The following is a 21,441-nucleotide window of genomic DNA, read 5'->3' as shown; positions in this document are numbered from 1 at the left end:
TCCCCTGCCGACCTAAGCCCTCCCTACCCGGGCAGCGCTCAGCCAATTGTGCGCCGCCCCCTAGGAACTCTCGGTCACGGTCAGCTGTGACATAGCCTGGATTCGAACCAGCGATCTCCAGGCTATAGAGCACATCCTGCGAGGAGCGCCTTTACTGGATGCGCCACTCGGGAGCCCCCAGTTTACTTAAAAGGTACAATTGATTTACAAGACATTCACCTTGATTTTTACCACACAGCCAAATAAAGTGAATCCCCAGCCAGCATATACTACAGGCTGATTACCTGAAAAATGTTTTGAGAAGAATGCAGTTTCTAAAAAACTGCTAAAGCCTAGTTGTTTAAAAGCCGTGGTGAGTGTGAATAAGGTGGTTGGTCGCAGTCTGGCGAGTGTGCTGAGCTGTGTGCAGTGTGTGGTGCCTTCACTGTCCTTACCCCCGCGCTGTCCTGTCCTCTGCAGGCCACGCTGCTCTCCCTGGAGATGAGCTCGCTGAAGGAGGAGAGGGAGCGTCTCAGAGCCATGACAGAGGAGCAGGAGCAGAGCGAGCAGGTCCAGAGAGCCATCCACGACCGCGACGAAGCCATCGCAAAGTACGCCACCCCAGCTGCACAGCGACAGCTACACACACAAACAACACTGGAGTGGCACTGCCTATTGAAGCGTGCCCAGGTCATGGTTTTAGTGTGAGCCAGTCCAGTCTTTACATGAATTCTGCAAGCCTGATAGAACTGCCGTTCCAGGATTTCCGTTCTGCCAGTCCTGTAAGCCTGTAATATCTAAGGTTACAATCCCACACAGGAGCAAAGTGGAAGAGCGCATTATATGTAAGCGACTGCTAAAATGTGTTTCAAAACTAGTAATTGCTTTACCGATCCATTACTAATCATGTCACTGCTCCAGGGTACTGGCTGCTGTTCATTAGTATTCACAAGTAGATGTTGGAAAATCATAACGAGCACTGCAACACATCAACCTGAACATAACAGAGCAGGACCAGACAGAACCAGACAGAGCACACTGCAACACATCAACCTGAACATAACAGAGCAGGACCAGACAGAGCACACTGCAACACATCAACCTGAACATGATAACAGAGCAGGACCAGACAGAGCACACTGCAACACATCAACCTGAACATAACAGAGCAGGACCAGACAGAGCACACTGCAACACATCAACCTGAACATGATAACAGAGCAGGACCAGACAGAGCACACTGCAACACATCAACCTGAACATAACAGAGCAGAACCAGACAGAACACACTGCAACACATCAACCTGAACATGATAACAGAGCAGAACCAGACAGAGCACACTGCAACACATCAACCTGAACATAACAGAGCAGGACCAGACAGAACCAGACAGAGCACACTGCAACACATCAACCTGAACATAACAGAGCAGAACCAGACAGAGCACACTGCAACACATCAACCTGAACATAACAGAGCAGGACCAGACAGAACACACTGCAACACATCAACCTGAACATGATAACAGAGCAGGACCAGACAGAACACACTGCAACACATCAACCTGAACATAACAGAGCAGAACCAGACAGAGCACACTGCAACACATCAACCTGAACATAACAGAGCAGGACCAGACAGAGCACACTGCAACACATCAACCTGAACATAACAGAGCAGGACCAGACAGAACCAGACAGAGCACACTGCAACACATCAACCTGAACATGATAACAGAGCAGGACCAGACAGAACACACTGCAACACATCAACCTGAACATGATAACAGAGCAGGACCAGACAGAACCAGACAGAGCACACTGCAACACATCAACCTGAACATGATAACAGAGCAGAACCAGACAGAACCAGACAGAGCACACTGCAACACATCAACCTGAACATGATAACAGAGCAGGACCAGACAGAACCAGACAGAGCACACTGCAACACATCAACCTGAACATGATGACAGAGCAGAACCAGACAGAGCACACTGCAACACATCAACCTGAACATGATAACAGAGGAGGACCAGACAGAGCACACTGCAACACATCAACCTGAACATGATAACAGAGCAGAACCAGACAGAGCACACTGCAACACATCAATCTGAACATGATGACAGAGCAGGACCAGACAGAACACATTGCAACACATCAACCTGAACATGATAACAGAGCAGAACCAGACAGAACACACTGCAACACATCAACCTGAACATGATAACAGAGCAGGACCAGACAGAACACATTGCAACACATCAACCTGAACATGATAACAGAGCAGAACCAGACAGAACACACTGCAACACATCAACCTGAACATAACAGAGCAGGACCAGACAGAGCACACTGCAACACATCAACCTGAACATGATAACAGAGCAGGACCAGACAGAACACACTGCAACACATCAACCTGAACATGATAACAGAGCAGAACCAGACAGAACCAGACAGAGCACACTGCAACACATCAACCTGAACATGATAACAGAGCAGGACCAGACAGAGCACACTGCAACACATCAACCTGAACATGATGACAGAGCAGGACCAGACAGAGGACACTGCAACACATCAACCTGAACATGATAACAGAGCAGAACCAGACAGAACACACTGCAACACATCAACCTGAACATGATAACAGAGCAGGACCAGACAGAACACACTGCAACACATCAACCTGAACATAACAGAGCAGGACCAGACAGAGCACACTGCAACACATCAACCTGAACATGATAACAGAGCAGGACCAGACAGAGCACACTGCAACACATCAACCTGAACATGATAACAGAGGACAGCAAACAGATCTCTATATCCAAGGAGAATCAGAATCCAACAATTTATTTTTTTAAATATATTTTATACATCCAGGATGTTTGAGCAGGAACAGAGTAATGCATGGAAACCGACAGCCAGCCGTCTAAAGGGTTAAATCTCTGCCTCCGATTCATTTGGAGTGCAGCTGGTGGAGCCGGACCATGAAACAGAAGCTGCAATGGCTCCACCTTGTGGCTATAACCTGTTCCTGCAGTTACTGCAAAGGCTTATCCTGGACCATGTTTCAGGACTCCGCCGAAGCCGATTAGGAGGACTGCCTTTCTAAAAGCTGGATATAAAGAGCCCATCTGCTTTTGATTAATTAGGAATTACTGCAAAACCTCTTCTGTGTCTCTGTTTCATCTGACGAGTGCAGTACCACGTCCTCTTGTGAAAGTGTGATAGACTACAGCACCATTCACCAAGAGATCAGACCCCTCAAAGCAGCGGTTATTGTACCTGGTCAGGGCAAGAACCAGATAACTATACTATTAAACATGTAAAGCGCTATAATTAATTTCAAATACAATGTTCCTCAGTTTAAAAAAAAACAAAACAGTACTTATCAAGTACATGTAAAAACAAACGGCTTCCCTTTCTGAAATGTGCGCTCTGCAGATTCAAAAGGAGAGGGTTTGGTAGCTGGGGACTCGGAGGCATTTGTGAGTTAGCTCCGAAGCGGATCGGCACAAACTGAAAACAGTGAAACGCATTACCCCAGAAGAGGAACATTTTACCCAATCAATTGCACTTGATATTCCAACTGCCCACAGATCTATAACCAGAGGACTGGTAAAACACGCATCTCCAATGTAGGTCAGGCACCAGAACAGGAGCTCCTGTCCTTGCTTTGTGTGTGACAAGGATTGGGGGCTGGCTTTAGACCTCTGGGACAGTCTGCTCAATGCAAACCACTGTTTCTCCAGAGGCTTATTGCTGGGACTTTTCCCATCAATATCCTGTTATTGTAACGCTGTACTCTGATCATGCAATTACTGTGTCATTGCTACCGGTGAAACACGGTACTAGTGGAACCCCTTCCCTTCTCAGGCATTTTTCCAGTGCAAGGGATCATTTCAAAATAAGATCTTTAAATAAGTACCATCCTGTTACATTACAGCTGCTCACCGGGCTTCTTTGGATAGCGTTGTTTTACTGTATGGGAATGACAAGAGGAGTAGTGATACCAGCGCGGCAGCTGGAAATAAAAACACATGGCAGCTTTTAAAACGACTAGTTATGGGTGATATTCTCAAACACAGAATAGAAAAAAAACTAAATGCAGTCTTGATTTCAGTAATTGTGTTTCATTGGCTGGCGGCAGTGCGACCCCGTCGCAGGTCCCGCCCCCCTGACCTTTGCCCTCTGTGTTCCAGGAAGGCCGCGGTGGAGATGGAGCTGGCTAAGTGCAAGATCGACATCATGGCTCTGAACAGCCAGCTCCTCGACGCCATCCAGCAGAAAGTGAACCTGTCCCAGCAGCTGGAGGCGTGGCAGGTGAGGCTGGGGACGCACCCCTTAGAGTAGACCCCGCAGTGAAAGCACAGCAACGTGGAATAATGCACAGCAACGTGAAGCACAGGTCAGCATTGTCAACCACAGAGCTGTGGAAAAGCATAATAAAAAACAAACCGAGGTAAACTAACCTGTATAAAAATGTCCCATAGTAAAAAGCTTAGCAAAGTGTAGTAATACACAGTGAAAGCATGGTGAAGCACAGGTAAGCATTGTACAAGCACAGAGAGGTGTGGTAAAGCATATTAACAAGCATGGCAAACTATGGTAAATGCACAGTAAAACCATGGGAAAACTGTAGAAATACCATGGGAAACCTTTATAAGGGGCATGTTATCTTTAACTACTAACCAGTCAATAAATCAATCGCACTGATCTGGACAGTCAGGCAGCAAACAATCTCATATAATGCCCAAGTGATTTGAGACGACACCTTGGCTGTGCTGTTGTGTTCTGTTAGGCAGGACTGTATCTTGATAAAGGCAGCAGACAGACAGCAGCTGCTTCTGAATCGCCTGCCCTTGAAGCTTCGAGATTCTCTCTGTCTCTGCTCTGTGTGTATGTGTCTGGCTCTGTCTGTTTCTCCGCTGTGTTATCTTACCTCTGTTTCTCCTGGCTGCAGTTTTGTTCCTCAGGGCTTTTTACTATCTGGCTCCTCTGGTTTCTGATCTAGTGGCCTTTCTCCGCTACCGTTCCCACCGCCTCGTGGTACCCCCCCTCCTGCCTTCGAGGTGAGCCTCACTGCATCATCCCACCCCCTCACTGACTCCTGCCTCCGGTCACCCGTTCCACCACAAAGCCATCTCTGTGCTCCAGCCATTGCCTTGACTTACTCATTTATTTCCTGCAGATTCATTCCACTCGGTGTGCATGGCATCAGATTGCTTAACGATGGTATTTAATCACGTCGCTGCTTTTCTAACCAGGGGGGGGCATGTCACATCTGCCATTGTCCTTTTCATTTCAAAAGGTGCTGTAAAGGTGAAAATGATAAGTGTTGTAACTGTAATGCAAAGTGCAAGAGGACCCGCTTGCAGATGTGAGGTCAGACACAATCCAAGAGCAGATCAGATCGGGGTTCTGCCCTGGAGAAGAGACCCGAGAGATTCAAAATCACAGAGCAGACTACGAGTGTCCTGACCCTCTCTGTGTCTCTGCCTCTCTCTCTCTAGTCTGCTTTACTGGCATGACCATTTAAACCTTTAAGGTGCAAGGGATATGTGTGCCGCACACAAAAAAAACAAAACTAAATGATGCTAACTTTCTTATTTTTACAATGAGGCGTGCGAAACAGGTTTTAAAGTTTACTGGCAGGATGGATCTGCTCATCCAGATTGTCAGTTTCCTCCTCGTGATACCCGAGTGACTCGAATGTATTTTCAGAAGAAAACATTAGAACAACAAGCGCTCGATTCCTTGTGTACCTGAAGGGGTTAAAGGTTACAAACAAACTCACTGAAAGAATTTCAATCTCTCTCTCCGTCAGGATGACATGCAGAGGGTCATCGATCAGCAGCTGATAGACAAGCACCAGGAGGAGTGGAGCGAAACGCCCTATTCCTTCTCTCGGGGGGCGGGCCGACGCAGCCGAGCGCCTTCCCACGCCAGGCTGGAGCGAGCTGGGGAGGACAGCGAGGGGAAGAGCCTCTTCTCCTTCTTCAAGAAGAACTGAGCCTGTCAGATACTATCACATGACATTTTATATTTATATTCATTAAAAAAAGAGACTATCGTCAGCAAGGGAGAACCCAAAGAATGAAAAGTATTTTTTGATAAAGGTTTAAGATATAAATGTTTACATGAGTTAGAGTTCTGGGATTCAATTTAGACGAGGGATGCTCAGTAGAAAGGGTCACAGTCAGCACAGTCAGATTTTAGATTTTTTGATGTCGAGCGCAGGAAGTTTAGTTCCTACAGAAAGAAAAAACACAAAGCTGAGAATCGAGTCTGGTGCAAAAGATGGCAACGGAACACTGATGCTCTTTTGAGTTGAGTTCGATACACACTAGTCATCATCACAGAAGCGAACTCCAATGATCTGGAATGGAATGCTGTCACTAGAATTGGGAACAGCACTGTTTCCTGCAGGTTGTGATTCTGAGGCTGTGCTTAAGTGCTTGACAGTCAGGCTCCAGTTTCTGTCAAAGGCAGGAAGTCCGGAGAAACTGTTTCCCTTTGTCCTTAATTTAGAACGAATAGCTTTCCGATCCGATGCTCTGGAGTTATGTGAAATGCATCCGATCCCTCTCCGTGTATGAAAGTGTGTGCTCTGGAGTTATGTGAAATGTATCTGATCCCTCTCCCTGTATGAAAGTGCGTGCTCTGGAGTTATGTGAAATGCATCCGATCCCTCTCCCTGTATGAAAGTGCGTGCTCTGGAGTTATGTGAAATGCATCCGATCCCTCTCCCTGTATGAAAGTGCGTGCTCTGGAGTTATGTGAAATGCATCCGATCCCTCTCCCTGTATGAAAGTGCGTGCTCTGGAGTTATGTGAAATGCATCCGATCCCTCTCCCTGTATGAAAGTGCGTGCTCTGGAGTTATGTGAAATGCATTTCTAAAACCCTGAAGCAATAGTGAACGTCTGGCATGTTATCTGCACCACGGAGGAGGATTAGTCCCATTGAAATCCTGTTCACTTTTAAAGGAAATACAGCAGGATTGTATTTTGCAGAATAGGGAAGGGGTGGCAGTTTCTGAAAACATGGAGCACTTTGACAGGAGAAGAATGTTATGCTAAACTGTCAATCATTGGTGGGACCTTAATATGACAACAGAAAAGGGCGATTGTATGTACATATATGTAGAGTGTTGTGGAGTAACACACTACATGTAACTCGTTACTGTAAATCTGATTAAATTTTTCAGTAATATCATACAGTTTGCATCCTTTTAGGGACAGGTAGTGAAAACATTACCGTTGGTCCCATTTTGGTTTTTCAAACCTTGGCTAATGCACAGCATGGGATGTGAAGGCCCTTCAGCAATGCAATTCAGATCTTACATACCGTTAAATATCATCTCATTACAAACTGGCTTCAGAGGAGGGAACGAGGGGATCCAGAGCTGGATCTTCAGAGAAGATTTCGAGCTGCAGCCTGACCAAACTGGAAGCAGCAGCAGCTCTGGAAAACGGAAACTGGAACCACTTACATTTCTTTCAAAATAAGAAGTTACTGTAACTGGTTACAATTGATAAAGTAACTCAACTATAACAACTCGTGACTATAACAAATTACTTTTAAAAAGTAACACCCCCAGCACTGTTTATGTACGTGTATGTGAGTAGAGACACACACACGCACACACACAGACGAAGAATCCAGCATCAGTTTCAGTTTGGGTTCAGAAACCACTTCTGCCCTTGTAGGTTTTACTTTCTGTTACTTGGACTGTAGAATGTGGAATGCACTGATTGATGATGTATGAAACACTGTGGGCATCTTGCAATGTGAAAACGATCAGTTTGTACATACAGAACATACATAGTAATGTACAGAAGACAGTTTACAGCTGTTCGTTTTTCTAGATGGAATTGAATTTCTAATGCAGTATATACTATTTGTGTATATATATTTAAAAAGAAAAAAGTGTACTGTTTTATATGTACCTGTATATGGAAAAACGCATATTTTTAGTATGAAAAACAAAACGCTTTTTATAGTCCGGACTCGTAGGGAGTAATAATAAAATAAATAATATTTTAAAAAAATCTATTAAGTGTTTGTGCAAAAGCCACTGTGACACAATAAAGAGAAATGTTTTACAGTAACTTGTGTTTGTTAGAATTTACAAAAAAGGTACCACATGAATTCTGTCACCCATGCTGCAGCAACACAAAATATTTATTTTTCTTTAATGTAAAAACCAGAAGCCTCTTTGACCCCCCCTGCTGCACGAAGGTTAACTGGCATTGGTTTAAGTCCCATTGTTTTATTTGGAGTTTATAAAAAGGGCCAGGACTGTAGCAGGATGACAAGCTACCATCAAATCTAATCCTCAAGAGGGGTTCAACACCTGTAAGCAGCTGAGTGTTTGGTTTTGTGGTAATCAAACCAAGCCCCCTTCCAAGTGAACAGAGAGCCCTGTTCCTGGTGCACTTGGTTTTGAAGTGCATTCTGTTTCAGATCCAGGTCCTCATCCTCTTCAACACCTCCAACTGAACCCAAGCACAGCACAGCAAACTGCCCAAAACACCACCACGTGGAAAAGGACCCTTAGCCACTTACTTACCCGGCTGGTAAGCGGAGATGGGGCGATGCCTGCTGTTCACTTCAGTTCTCTTCACTGCATTGCTCCGGTGGTCACCAGGCTTTCAAGAAACTTCTTGTCCCAAGAGGAGCCACGCTGTGAAATAAAAAGCCTTCAGAACTTCCACTGAAGCCCTGTTGAGAAATCAGTCTCAATCTGAATTAAAGTCATGGTTCTCAGCACAACCCTGCATAATCTTAATGTATACACACACACGGGATGATTCACCAAGGCTTCAAAGCACTCAAAAGTGGCCTCCATTCACGTCAATGCACATTTGTGTAGTCGAGATGTGCGGAAGTTTCACACCAAACCCGGGTGATGGGTGTAACCATGTCAGCAAACACGTCACCCATTGTTCTGCACAGCTGGAAAGGACTATATGTATAATATTACATATATGCAGATGGTGTGCCTTTTTGAATCATGCTATATAGAAAATGTTGTTGAAATTGAGTTATGGTTCAAATTATACACTCTGCAAAATGTTTTTGCCTGCCAGCTTGACTTGGAACAGGGACAGATAACGATTCCTTTTTGTAGCAGTTTTCTCAATTTGAGATATTTGTGTGTGATTATACAGTATATATATTAATTAATTAATTAATTAATTAAACTAAAACAGGAAACTGGAACAGATTGCATAAAAGAAATAAATAGTAACAATAAAATGTAAAAACACAATGAACCACCAAACCCAAGGACTAGGAGGAAGTTCAACACTTTGAAACACATTTACAAAACACCATTCCAAAGCAAAAAAAAAGGGGGTTTCTTGTACTCTTGTACTACGAAATGTTCATTCTTTTAAAATGTTTATTATTGATTAAATTGGCTGAGGGAAAATTAATAATACATCTTAGCTCTCCAGTGTACAAGCAACCACAGCTCAGGAGAAAGAGATTCAACTTGCACACAAAAAATACAACTTGCTTTCCTTTTTTTTTTTTTTTTTATTTAGTTACATTTTTCTTCTCATGTCTTTATGGTACAAGGTCCATTCCTTTTATATCTACAGGTGTGGTTTCCATGTTGTGCTGTACCCGGGTGCTATAGAAATGGTAAAGCAGGTTAACAAGTACAAATCCAAATTTGCAATTTATATATATTTGTTTATATTTCTCCCCTGTCCATAAAAAGGTTTAACCCCAAATAGCCCCTCTTCTCCCTTTGTGAAGGTTAAAGGTGTGTTTTTAATTTTTTTGTTTTAAAATCACAAAATAAATGTTGAAGAATAAGCTGCTGGCGAGGGAAGAAGGAGAGAGAGGGAGGGAGAGAGAGAGGGAGAGAGAGAAAGAGGGAGAGAGGGGGCAGCTAATATGAGGGAAAAGTGCAAAAAACAAAACTCTGGCAGTCACCGATTGCTAACACACTGGTCAGCAAACTCAGATTAAGAACATTATTTATTTAAAAAAATGTACTCTAAAAGTTCATGATTTGTTGGCATCCGAATGCGTTAGACGAAGCGGTGAGAGGTGGAGATGGCAGGCGGACACAGAAGCGATGTACAATATGTACACAAATCCCCAAGAGAAACAGTTCAGTCGCTGTTGGCGTTTTGCTATGCGATTTTCTAAATGTCCATGCAGTGTGGAATGGAGAGGGACAAATTAATCCGACCAAAAAAAAAAAAACACATTTTAATGTCGACGCTGCAACATCACCAGTGCAGTCTTCTTCTGTCCTCTCTATGCATTGTGGAGAAGGAACTATTAAATAACATCACAGAACCGATGAATTAAAAAAACAAAGCTGCTCCAGACATCTGGTAAAATCATCTAATTTCTTTTTTTTCTTTTTTTTAATCTTCATGATCCTTGCGTCCAAAGGGGACTGTTTGTATTTGTGTTTTAAGTGGAGTCCGGTGCATCATTTCTTTTTTGCTTGACGGTTAGCAGCACTTTTTCTTTCTTTTACTGTTCTTCGTCAGCTTCACAACATCGTTCTGCTGCTGCTGCTGCTGTTTGGCCACAACTTCTTTCTTTGCTTTAAGAACGAGCTCCGTGACGCAGTTGAACATCTGGGGAAAGAATGAAAAAAAAAAAATGAAAAAAAGCATATATAAAAATTAACAAAAAGCATGTTAGTCGCTTTAGTTTATTTCTGTCTGTAAACAGATGAAAAATGAAAAACAAAGCCGAGGAAGGTTCGGATTTAAACAATTGAAATGATGGTGTTAACTCGATTCACCACTGTTTAGACAAATTGAATTTGCTTCTGATAACTAAGCTCTGCTCTACAGAGTTCATAAGAAACACTCTGCTCTGGGGATCCAGTCATTTGTCAGACAGGTTACAGCAAGCCCAGCTCTTTCCTCCTGCTCTGGTCCTCTGTGAACACATACCTCTTCCACGTTCAGGTTTTCTTTTGCACTGGTCTCAAACAGGTGAATCCCCATCTGTTCTGCAAATTTCTGTGCGTCGTTTGTCTCCACCACTTTCGACTGTGGATCGTCATTCTTGTTTCCCACTGAAAGGAGAGAGAACCAGGCGTGCATAAACCCCAGGGCAGCAAGGGACACTTTTCAATACAGCGCGCCGACACAGCATGCTTACACAGGCATTTCAACGAGCCTCTGAAAAACTACCTCCACTGCTTGAAACAAAACCAAACCTGCAAACAAAGCCTGACCTGGAAGCGGTTTTAGCTCAGTATCAAATGCTAGCACTTCCAACCCATACTGAAAAAACATAACTGCACACAGGTGTTTTGAGCTTTTGGTTGACAAGGGGAAAACATTTCATTTATATAGCAAATTAGTTTATTAAAAAAAATAATAATAAGAGCCAACAGCAGTGCCGAGACTTCCAAGCGCAGCGGAAGTGTGGAAAACATGCTGATGAATCCCAGCACTTACCTAATATCCGGCAGACATCGTCACAATTCTGGTTAATTTCATGTAACCAGCGTTTGACGTTTACAAAGGATTCTGCACTGGTTACATCATACACCACGATCACCCCGTGCGTCCCTCTGTAGTACCTGCGGATAGGAAAGAATGCCATGTTACAGTACACCTGGTAGAACTGAACAGAATGCTACAGTCATCCAGCGCCTTTCACAAGCGCCAGCAAACTGAGTAGTCAGCCCCATGGCCAGTATTCAAGCAATAGATAGCATTGGTCTGGTTTACTACAGCTTTTCTTAACATCTTAAATCAGAAACACACACACAAAAAAACATTTACCATTGCTACAGAAGCAACTGAATAAAGTAAGCCCAATTTACTGCTGTCGGCTCAGTTCTTAAACACATGAAATAATCGGTTCAAGTTAGCATCACCAAAGCTAACACTGAGAATGTCTGAACTGTGATGAGCTCTGGCACCACAAGGTGGAGCAGGTATGCAGTCACCATGTGACTTACTAGAAATTGAAACCAATACGAGCGGCAATTCAGAGTCAACCTGCAGAACCACTTCCTCATGCGTGCCTGGGAGAGCAGCCTGGGGGATCTGAATCCCGAGCAGCCAGCCCAGCAAAGACACCTTCAACCCCTGCTGAAGACAAGCCAAGGCAGGGTGCAGCGGTGCAGCAAGCTCTCTGGAGGGCTGGGTTTGAATACAGGCCAGGTCAGTGATCGGGGTCTGCTGGTCTCTTAGTAATGGACATTACGGAGCATATGAAACCAGCGCATGCGCACACACACACGGTCTTCATAATCTCAAACTACATTCATTCAGGGAAACACATTGTATAAAATCAGACTGCTGGATCCAAAAGGCCTGCAAGTCTCTGAAAAGTCTGTAACAAGTTTGGAGAGGTTCTCATTTCCACGGTTTACCGTGTACAGTTTGACAGACTGAGAGGACCAGTGTGAACAGGTCCACTTTCTGAATCATCATCACTACCTTGCGTCCCCTACAGCAAGCTATCTGTGCAGTTTTAAGGGCCCCCTTATGCCCTGATTCTGTCCGTCTGTCACACTTTACCAGGTGAGCACAGTAACTTCCTCAAATGTTTATGCTACATTAACCTCCTACAGACGTTACAAACACCTTCAATATGTACAAAACCTTCCACCAGTTATTCCATCATGACTGTCCAGGCAGCTGCCATTACCTGCTAGATAACTGACCATGGAGGCAGTTAGGTGTCCCTAGCCAGAGACGGTACAGTCCAGTTAGCTTTAGTGCATCTACTGGTGGGACAATGACCGCTCTACTCAGAACCGGATCTGCAGGGGTTCTGGTTTTGCCTGCAAATCAGAGATCAACCACTGAGTTCCCGTTAATGAAAACAGGAAAGCGGCCCTGCAGACTCAGCGTTAATGGAGAGCTGGCTTGGGAGAGGACCTCACGCTTGCAGCCAGCACGCAGATAAGCAAGCGAACTGGTCTCTAGAGATCCTCCTCCTGCCCCTCCCCCTCCTTCACCACCAAGCACTTCCTGTCTGCGGTCAGCCCTTCTCTACAGTCGAAAAGCGATATGGAGCACAGGAAGCCTCAACGCAGTTTCAATGAATCAGGCACTTCTTCATATCCCCACATTATGATAGTCTAAATAACTAGTGCTATTACCTAGCAAGTTTCAAATCGCAATTCTTTATATGTAAATCTCTAAGCGTTTCTACCAAAACCTCGTCTCCAGGGACAACCGTGTGAATACAGCATGCTGCTCCTCCGTCACCTTCCTCAGATTCAACACTTTGAATTAACGTAGTCAATCAGTCAGCAGCTTCTGCAGAGGCTTGCAACACTTCTACCAGGAAATTCAAGACTGTCCATGCAGGGCTGATAATGAGTTGACTAAACTTTGAAAAGAACTGTGCAGATATATTTTTAAGCTGAATAAATATGAGATGGTTGTATAACTACATACAGATAATCAGCAGGTTGATTTTCCAAGTTTCACAGGTGCTGGACTGCAATGACTCTCATAATCCTGACCAAAAACTACATGTACTGACAGTAGTGTTCTGGTAACTGGTCACGGCATCAGCTATCTCTGGATTTAACGAGCCACAAGATGTACTGTATGTTTCAGACACCCAAGAAAATCATCTAGGAAAACGACATTTCTCAAATATTAAAAATAGGTTACAGGAAAAAACGATTATTATTTATTTATTTGTACTTCCTTTTCTATCCTATACAAATCAAAGCATTAAAAAAAAAGGTTTATTGATAAAAGATCTTTATCAAGAAGAAAAAATAAAGTAAGCTTTTCTGTTTGGTTTTCAAAAGGAAGAGGCGATCATAACAATAACACTAATCCCAGCCCTTTGCAAACAGTTCTACAGGCCAGCTTTTAATTCAGGCTCTGAGTTTATTGTCCCGCAGCTCCAGAACAGTTGTGGGAGGCTCCTTCAGGAAACACTACCGGAAGCAGGGCCCTTTTTTTTTTTTTTTTTTTTTTTTTTAAAATACGGAAAGGCAGCTCAAATCAACATCAGACAGCGAAAGAGAAAACGCATCTCTGATTGTCGTTCGTACGCACCCTCTCTAGAACCACAGAGACTGAGGCTTTGCAAAGACAATACAGACACCACAGGGCTGCAGCTTCACCTGCAGCGGCTCTGCAAGACTCCACAAGCACAATAACTGCACAGTAATGCATCCCTGGGTGCTCATGACCGTTCTTATTCACACTGGCCAAGGCACTCAACCAGATCTTTGACTACGTGGCTTCAGGGTTCATTTCATACAAACAAAATATGTCAGGGATGAGCAGTTTACAACACTGGGAAATCAACTTGAATTGCACCATGCAGGCCTGGAAATAATACTGGTTTTACTAGGAGAAGACGACGACACATAATAATTCAGACCTTGTTTTAGTCCAGATTATTTCTTTTTTTAAAAATTTTTTTTTTATAATTAAAAAAATTTAGTCATTGCCAATTAGCTTTTTTTTATTATTTTCTCCCCAATTTGAAATGCACAATTATTTTTAGGCTCAGCTCACCGCTACCACCCCTGCGCTGACTCGGGAGGGGCGAAGATGAACACACGCTGTCCTCCGAAGCGTGTGCCGTCAGCCGCCCGCTTCTTTACACTCTGCAGACTCACCGTGCAGCCGCCTCAGAGCTACAGCGTTGGAGGACAACGCAGCTCTGGGCAGCCCGCAGGCGCCCGGCCAGACTACAGGGGTCGCTGGTGCGCGGTGAGCCGAGGACACCCTGGCCGACCTAACCCTCCCTCCCCCCGGACGACGCTCGGCCAGTTGAGCGCCGTCCCCTGGGAGCTCCCGTCCACGGTCGGCTGTGAAATAGCCTGGACTCGAACCGGCGACGTCCAGGCTATAGAGCGCATCCTGCACTCTAGCGAGTGCTTTTACTGGATGCGCCACTCGGGAGCCGCAGTCCAGATTATTTCTACTGCTATTTTTGGAATGTGCATTTCTTACAAAACATTTTTTTTTTTTTTTTATTACGCAGCGCTGCTGCTCACCAGCTTGGTTGCTATGACAATCGCTTACTGGCAGGCAAAGTTATGCCAGTGCCTTTCATGCATTTGTTGGGGTTTTTAAGACAAAAATAACATTTAATTCCACTGAATCAGTTATGATTGTTAGCTGTGACCATTAAAACAGAACCAAAAGAAACTGCTTTACCAAAGAAACCTTTTACTGTTCATGTTTCTGTTCATCATGTCTCTGCTGCAGATAATATTAATGAACAGTCATCGGCTGGTGTGTTTCATAAATTTTTTTAAATCATAGGCTTTAGTGTTGTTCAATCATTGTTCACGCTATCAAAACAGCGAGTGTTTTTTTTTAATGAATGCATTTATACACAAGCAAGCACTGCAACTGCTGCCATACCCCACAGCCCCCGAGAGAGTCCCGACTCCTAACCAGCAGCAGCTCCTATTCAATGAATAAAAACTAACACAACTGATGCCACCATTGGACACGCATCCCATTATAATTTAGATTTAGCAGCTTTCTGATTCGGGGGGGAGGTTCATTCATACTTCAAACCCCCCCCCCCCCCCCCACCAAAGTACAGATTCCAATTATAGATTCTATTTAGCTGTGATTACGAGGGTGGTTGGCTAGCAATACTAAAGCACATTAGCGTTTCAGAATGGACTCGCGTGGTCAGTTTAACACTGTCCGACCCTCCGCCGTACTCACGTTGATGTGATGGTGCGGAACCGCTCCTGTCCAGCTGTGTCCCAGATCTGAAGTTTCACTTTCTCACCATTGATCTCCACAGTCCGGATCTTGAAATCTACCCCAATCGTGGTAATGTAGCTACCTAAAAGGGAGAGAGACAGCATGCATGGAGGTCTATGGAAGCATATTTACTTTCAATAACACATCAGAGCTGCTGTAGTGTCCTGGGTATGACATCTCCATTTACAGACAATATCTTCTGCTTGTATGTTTTACGAATTCCCTTTTGTAATCCAGCAGTGCAAGGTGACTTGGCAGGCACCCATCTTGATCAGGTCACGCAGTCTGGCTGGAATTCAGAATGGAGTTGTAATAACCAAAACTGTTACTTCCTCATTCCTGGAAAAGGATCTTACTCTTACAAGGGTGAGTTTCATTAGAAATTGTCACTTGATACTACAGCATGAATAGAAGCTACAACAGATGAATATGGTTTGAAAACTGCTACAGTAGAAAGTGCTTTGATAAATGGGAAGTCACAGATGTAAGAGAACGATCCCTACCTGAGAAAGTGTTGTCTGCAAACCGCAACAGAAGACTGCTCTTCCCCACACCTGGAAAAACAAGGCGAAAAAAAAAAAGCAATCAGGCATCTATTTAAACCAAAAGGTAGGCAAACACTTTGATTACCTTTTCAAATGTGTTTCAATCTGTTCTAGATCAGACGTGAAATCTTCAGGACTACAGCTGTAGGGTTGCATTGCTTATTAACCCAACACAGAGCCCTTTGGACTACATCACTCCTGACTGCAGTTTAATACCTCAACCCAGATTCCACTCAGCAGTTAAAACAGAACGCTGTTGCTTGAGTGTACACGGGGCACACATTTCAACTCCAGCTTTTTTATCTGTATTTTTTAATGAACGGGACGAAGTACCCTCCTTTCCCCTGGCAGAACGTCATCGCCATGCAGGAATGTAAACACCACTTCACTGCAGTAACAGAAGCCCTTCCTGTCTTTGCTGGAGTTTCATTAGACTTGCCTGTGACAAGCTGCTCTCGGATATAAACAGCTGGGATTAAAACCTCCAGCATGGCTCATACTTCTTATCCCGCTGTCTGACATGTGAAGACGCACTCTGTGGAAATCACTGCCAGGGTTAAATGACTGGTAGGAAGCCCCAAAACACTGTGCAGCCCCGAGACAATGCCCTGCTCGCTCCCTGGCAGTACCGCTCATAGTTTACACAGCTGTACCCTTCACTGGCAGACTGAGCTGCTGCTGAATGGAGCTTCCACATAAACAAACAGTGCTGGCAGAACACAGCTTGCTGCAGCTGTGGAAAACATCACGCAGTCTCCAAAACCTCTGGGGCATTTCTACAACTGTTCCCACCCTCGCCACACCCCCAGCTAAACTACTGCACTGTACTGGATCGCTTTCATTGCCTCCTCTAGCTGGCAGCCTTTCCACTAGCCTCCAACACTGCTATTTACAACAACATCACTCGGATAAGGTTTTGTATTTCACTCATTAACACAAGATTGGTCCACTCTGGCTTGTGGGTATCCGATTTGAAAGTGTTGCTGTGAAGGTTTTCATATCTGCTTGACTAGCCACAGTGTATAGGTAACAAGCTCAGGTGGGTCTTATTAAAGTCACAGTAAAACCAGGAATGGCTCAGATGACTATGCAATGGGAGTCTTATTTCCATCCCTGCTTTGTCTGTATCAGTAACACACAACATAGCACAGTGCTTTACCTTTTGAATGCCAAGGCTGCACAGTCTGTCTGTAAATAACTAGAAAGATCAAATCAGGAGTGTACCAAATGGCAAACAAGGTGTGCCGGTATAAAATCCTTCTATCTATAAAGCAGCCTAGATGAAACATACAGCCTCTGTTGTTATAGACCGTATACAAAAGAAACGTTTTCCAGCCAGTTCAAAAAATACTGAATGCAAAAAAGGGCTTGGCTAATGTACTTATTGACAGAAACTTGCTCTAGGCTTTACATGAGGATTAACTTGCAAATATGTTCCATATTCAAAGAAAACATCTGTCACACTTGTTGCACAACAAATGTAATTAATATTGAGGTTTTCACATTGTTTTATGCATACTTTCATACAATAGGACATCACAACACTTGGTTTGAAGCCTTTGACTGTCAGCGCAATGTTGAGGCACGGCCGAATCTTTCAACTTCAGCTCGGGGTCTCATGTGAGGCCGGAGTAAAAGAACTGCTCCAACTGCAACATGTAACATTACAGGCTTTCCACACGGAGACCTTCTGTCAAGTAAAGCACTGCTTGCTCACATCACAGGAGATTCATACGAGGGTCTGTACTGGCTTCTCACAAAACAACAGTACTTATTTATCATTAGGAAACGGCTGTTCTTCATGCAGTCTTCTGAGAAGTTACAACATTGTTTTGTTCCTGAGCAGCCCCTCTTCCTTAAGAGTCCAACCAGGAACTTCATGTTTGTTTAAATCAGGATTGTTTTCCAGTGCAAACAAAAGACCCCCACAGACAGAGCCAGCCTATGAGAACTGTAATACTCTGCAGCTAGCTACAGCAATTGATATTGATAGAGAATACTACAATACAGTCAAAAAAGGGACTAGTTAAAATTAAAACATGGAGTGTTGGAAGAATCTTCAAGGGTCAGGTTGAGAATCACTGTTGTCCATTCACAAGCAGTCTTTATACAACACATCTGGATAAAAACTGTGTATATACTGGGCAAGTGAGACGATCATAAAAGAAGATCAATTTCTTTAGGAACGAGCAAACCAGCTAGAACACTTGGAATATCAAATACTGTCCCGCTCCTTGATGGAGTTCTGCTTAAAGAGGTTTAGTCCAAGTCCTGTGGCATCACAATTTCCTTAAAAGCTACGTGACAAATTGATGGGTACTGTGTGTGAGAAATGAGCCATCACCGGGGAAAACATATTCCTCACTGATGAGAGAACTTCTTCCATGAACAGCATTTCAACCTGAAAACCGTGCAGTGCCGGAGACAACACACAACAGGGATGGAAATAAGACTCCCGTGCATAGCAGTTCCATCCATTGCTGATTTTACTACGAGCTTAGGAAGACACACCTGAGCTTGGTACCTGCAACACTGGGGCTAATCGAGCTCATAGTAAAACCTGGAATGGGTGAAACTGCTACGCAATAGGAGACTTATTTCCATCTCTGAATAATACAATACACAACAATAAGTCACAGTGGCGGTCCATTTCAGAAACTATAAATATTAAAGGTAATGTCCGATCAGTGGAAAAGTATTCCAACAGATGTTTGCATGCTGAATGGGTTTGTTATAACAGGAGCCTTGATCAGAGAGAAATGATCATCCTTCATCCCTCAGCTCATGATTTCAAGCTGCCAGTGCTTCCATGATAACCACAGCCACTCCACCCAAAGACAAGATTCAAGGCAGCTCTCCAGAGAACCCCACTTATCTAATGGACTACAGGAGGAGGAGCTGGAGTGATCTGCAGGTCAAAAGGAGACTCTGCAGTCCAGCCTGTGTCTAACAATGCAGTAAACACGTGCATTACTCTCTCACTCCAGTGTAAGTTTGCATCACTGATCATTTATTTTTTGAAAACATAAAATAAATAAAAACACACAACTTTTAGAAGCACTAAAATATATTTTTTAAATGTATTTCTTTTTAACAGTTTGTCCCTGGCATGAATGGTATACTTAAATTCTTAAGGAGGCATTGTAGGCTGTACCTATCTTCTCACTGTTAGCATACCAGCGCTTTTTTTTTTTTTTATTTTTTTTTTTTTTTATCAAAACATCCGCGAGTTATCAGCAGTATTATACATGCTACAATGCTTAGTTTTATTCCCGTGCAATGCAAAACAAAAAGACAATTAAGGACTGCTTGACTCTTCTTGCAATCATAAAAGTATGAGGTTTCGTTTGAGGAAAGCATCCCTGCTGCTCTTTTGAGTTATCGGTGTAACCGAGGCGTGCGATGGAGCTTCCATCCCGGCTGCCTTTCTATGTAATGTGGTTCTACGCGTACCGGTAATGTACAGTGTTCATCTCCATAGGCTTCAGCTTTCACGGGATAAACATACTGTAACCTCAGCGTGTGGAAGTATAAATACACCGCGCTATACCGGAGTCAAACCCTCATTCACTTACATTTATTATCGAAACGTACGCAGTCAAAACTGCCTGCTTTTATTACATTGTAAAAATAACAACAAAGAATACAACTCAGCTAATTCCATGTCGCCACCAGTACTGCGGACTGCTACGTTGTGTGCAGTACAGCACCCGTCGTGTACAGTTTGGGTTGAAAATGTGCTACAGGTGGTGCTTGCTAAATATATCTTGCTGCGTGATTAAAGTGAAATTACAACGCAATGCCTGTGCAGATTACACAGATCAGGATGCAGCTTGCACCGAGGCGAATTCTTTACATCTGTACCAAACCAGCAGAGAACAGATTGGATATCCGGTCTCAGAAGCCGAGACACCCAGCCCAACACCGCCCTAGCGTTACTAACAACAAACCCAAACCGCTCGGTTCGGTCCACACGGGACCGCTTCAAACCCCGGTCTGAACTACCCGGAGCAGCGCAACTCAAACCTCCCCTCCTGCCAATGGCACCCCGATTACAGCTCCCGACCGGTCCCCGCCTCTCCTTCCAAGAAGGGGGCGAGGCCTGTTTCCCGTCCCAAATCCCCGGCTTTTCCTTACCGCTGTCCCCAATGATGAGCAGCTTAAAGAGGTAATCATAGTCCCTGGCCATGCCGGCTCTCGGTAGATCCCCTTCCGCCTACTCCCTGTTTTTCGCCCAGGAATCTGTCACCCTGTTGCTAGAGCGTTTTTTTTTCTCCTCGGTTTCTGAGTGCCTCTCCCAGCGGCCTTTTTTTCCTCGGTGTTTCGTGGTGTCAGCACTCGGTTCACCCGAAGAAAGCAGCCGGAAACTCCGCTTCTCTGGAACTGCTTCACTGCACCCAACCCGAGGCACCCTGCACCACTACGCATGCGCAGGAGGAGGCGTCGCGATCCAGCCTCAGTGCTGCCGCCCTGCGGCGAGGAGTCAGACTAGCAGCGAGGCCGGCAGAAGTAAAGTCAAGAAACCTTTAGCATTCATGGCTGCTGAGAAATACTACTCCTCAGAAACGATCAAAGATATTTCATTTGGAATACAGACGCGATATATCCAAACTGTGGCATGATGTGAATGACATGAACTACTGAGCGAGCAGTGTTCTTGCTGTATCCTACCCTAAGCTGATGGAGAGTGTCTATCTAGAGTAGACCGAGTTGTATTTGGCAGATGGTCTTGTTTTCGGAGTCTGGTGTAAAGCCACTTTAATAGATTCTGACAACAGACACCAATAGGATTTGTCGTGATTTCCTTATTCCCCAAACTCCTTCGTCATTGCTTCACCCCCTCTTTCATTAATATATCTTATTAGTGGCGTCCCACACACACACACACACACACACACACGCACGCTTCTGACAGAAACGTACAGGGACAATTGTGGATTTCATGAAGTCAACGCCCAACTTTAAACCAAATACTAACTGAATACGCTTTTTGAAATTTCTATTGACATTAGATTATATTGTGCCAACCCAGTTTTCAATTCATATTTTTGTTTGTTTCAAAACTAGAAATAAAAACAGAACGATTCTATAATTATTCTGGCAAAAAGTTTGCCGGTAACAAATGTTTCAAAACGTGTAGAGCAGTGCTTCTCAACCCGGGTCCCCCTGTGTCTGCTGGTTTCCATTCCAACT

General features: G+C 44.1%; 2 protein-coding genes across 4 annotated transcripts in view; one reads left to right on the top strand and one right to left on the bottom strand.

The window, feature by feature from the left end:
- The window catches only part of LOC117973324 (BICD family-like cargo adapter 1), a 30,352-nt gene extending 22,248 nt beyond the window's left edge, over positions 1-8,104 (top strand). For 2 of the 3 annotated variants that reach the window (XM_059032807.1, XM_059032806.1), the window contains 3 exons: positions 460-590; positions 4,194-4,314; positions 5,819-8,104. In XM_059032807.1, the coding sequence (XP_058888790.1) occupies positions 460-590; positions 4,194-4,314; positions 5,819-6,004 (438 nt within the window). In that variant the 3' untranslated portion in view covers positions 6,005-8,104. Of the gene's footprint in view, positions 1-459; positions 591-4,193; positions 4,315-4,954; positions 5,064-5,818 lie in introns of all 3 variants that reach the window. The other variant, XR_009330489.1, reaches the window with a different exon arrangement.
- Positions 8,105-9,381: 1,277 nt separating this feature from the next.
- On the bottom strand, positions 9,382-20,878 carry LOC117426659 (ras-related protein Rab-35). The gene is made up of 6 exons (XM_034044517.3): positions 20,386-20,878; positions 16,207-16,257; positions 15,662-15,785; positions 11,441-11,565; positions 10,928-11,052; positions 9,382-10,603 (listed from the first exon to the last, which is right to left on the bottom strand). Exons 1-6 carry the CDS (start codon positions 20,435-20,437, stop codon positions 10,475-10,477), a joined length of 606 nt encoding a protein of 201 aa, XP_033900408.1. The 5' UTR covers positions 20,438-20,878; the 3' UTR covers positions 9,382-10,474.
- Positions 20,879-21,441: the final 563 nt, after the last annotated feature.

This window comes from Acipenser ruthenus, chromosome 11 (genome assembly GCF_902713425.1).
Source record: "Acipenser ruthenus chromosome 11, fAciRut3.2 maternal haplotype, whole genome shotgun sequence".
Taxonomy (NCBI): domain Eukaryota; kingdom Metazoa; phylum Chordata; class Actinopteri; order Acipenseriformes; family Acipenseridae; genus Acipenser; species Acipenser ruthenus.
The sequence above is the reverse complement of the archived record's forward strand: the minus strand, read 5'-3'. Positions and strand labels throughout refer to the sequence as shown.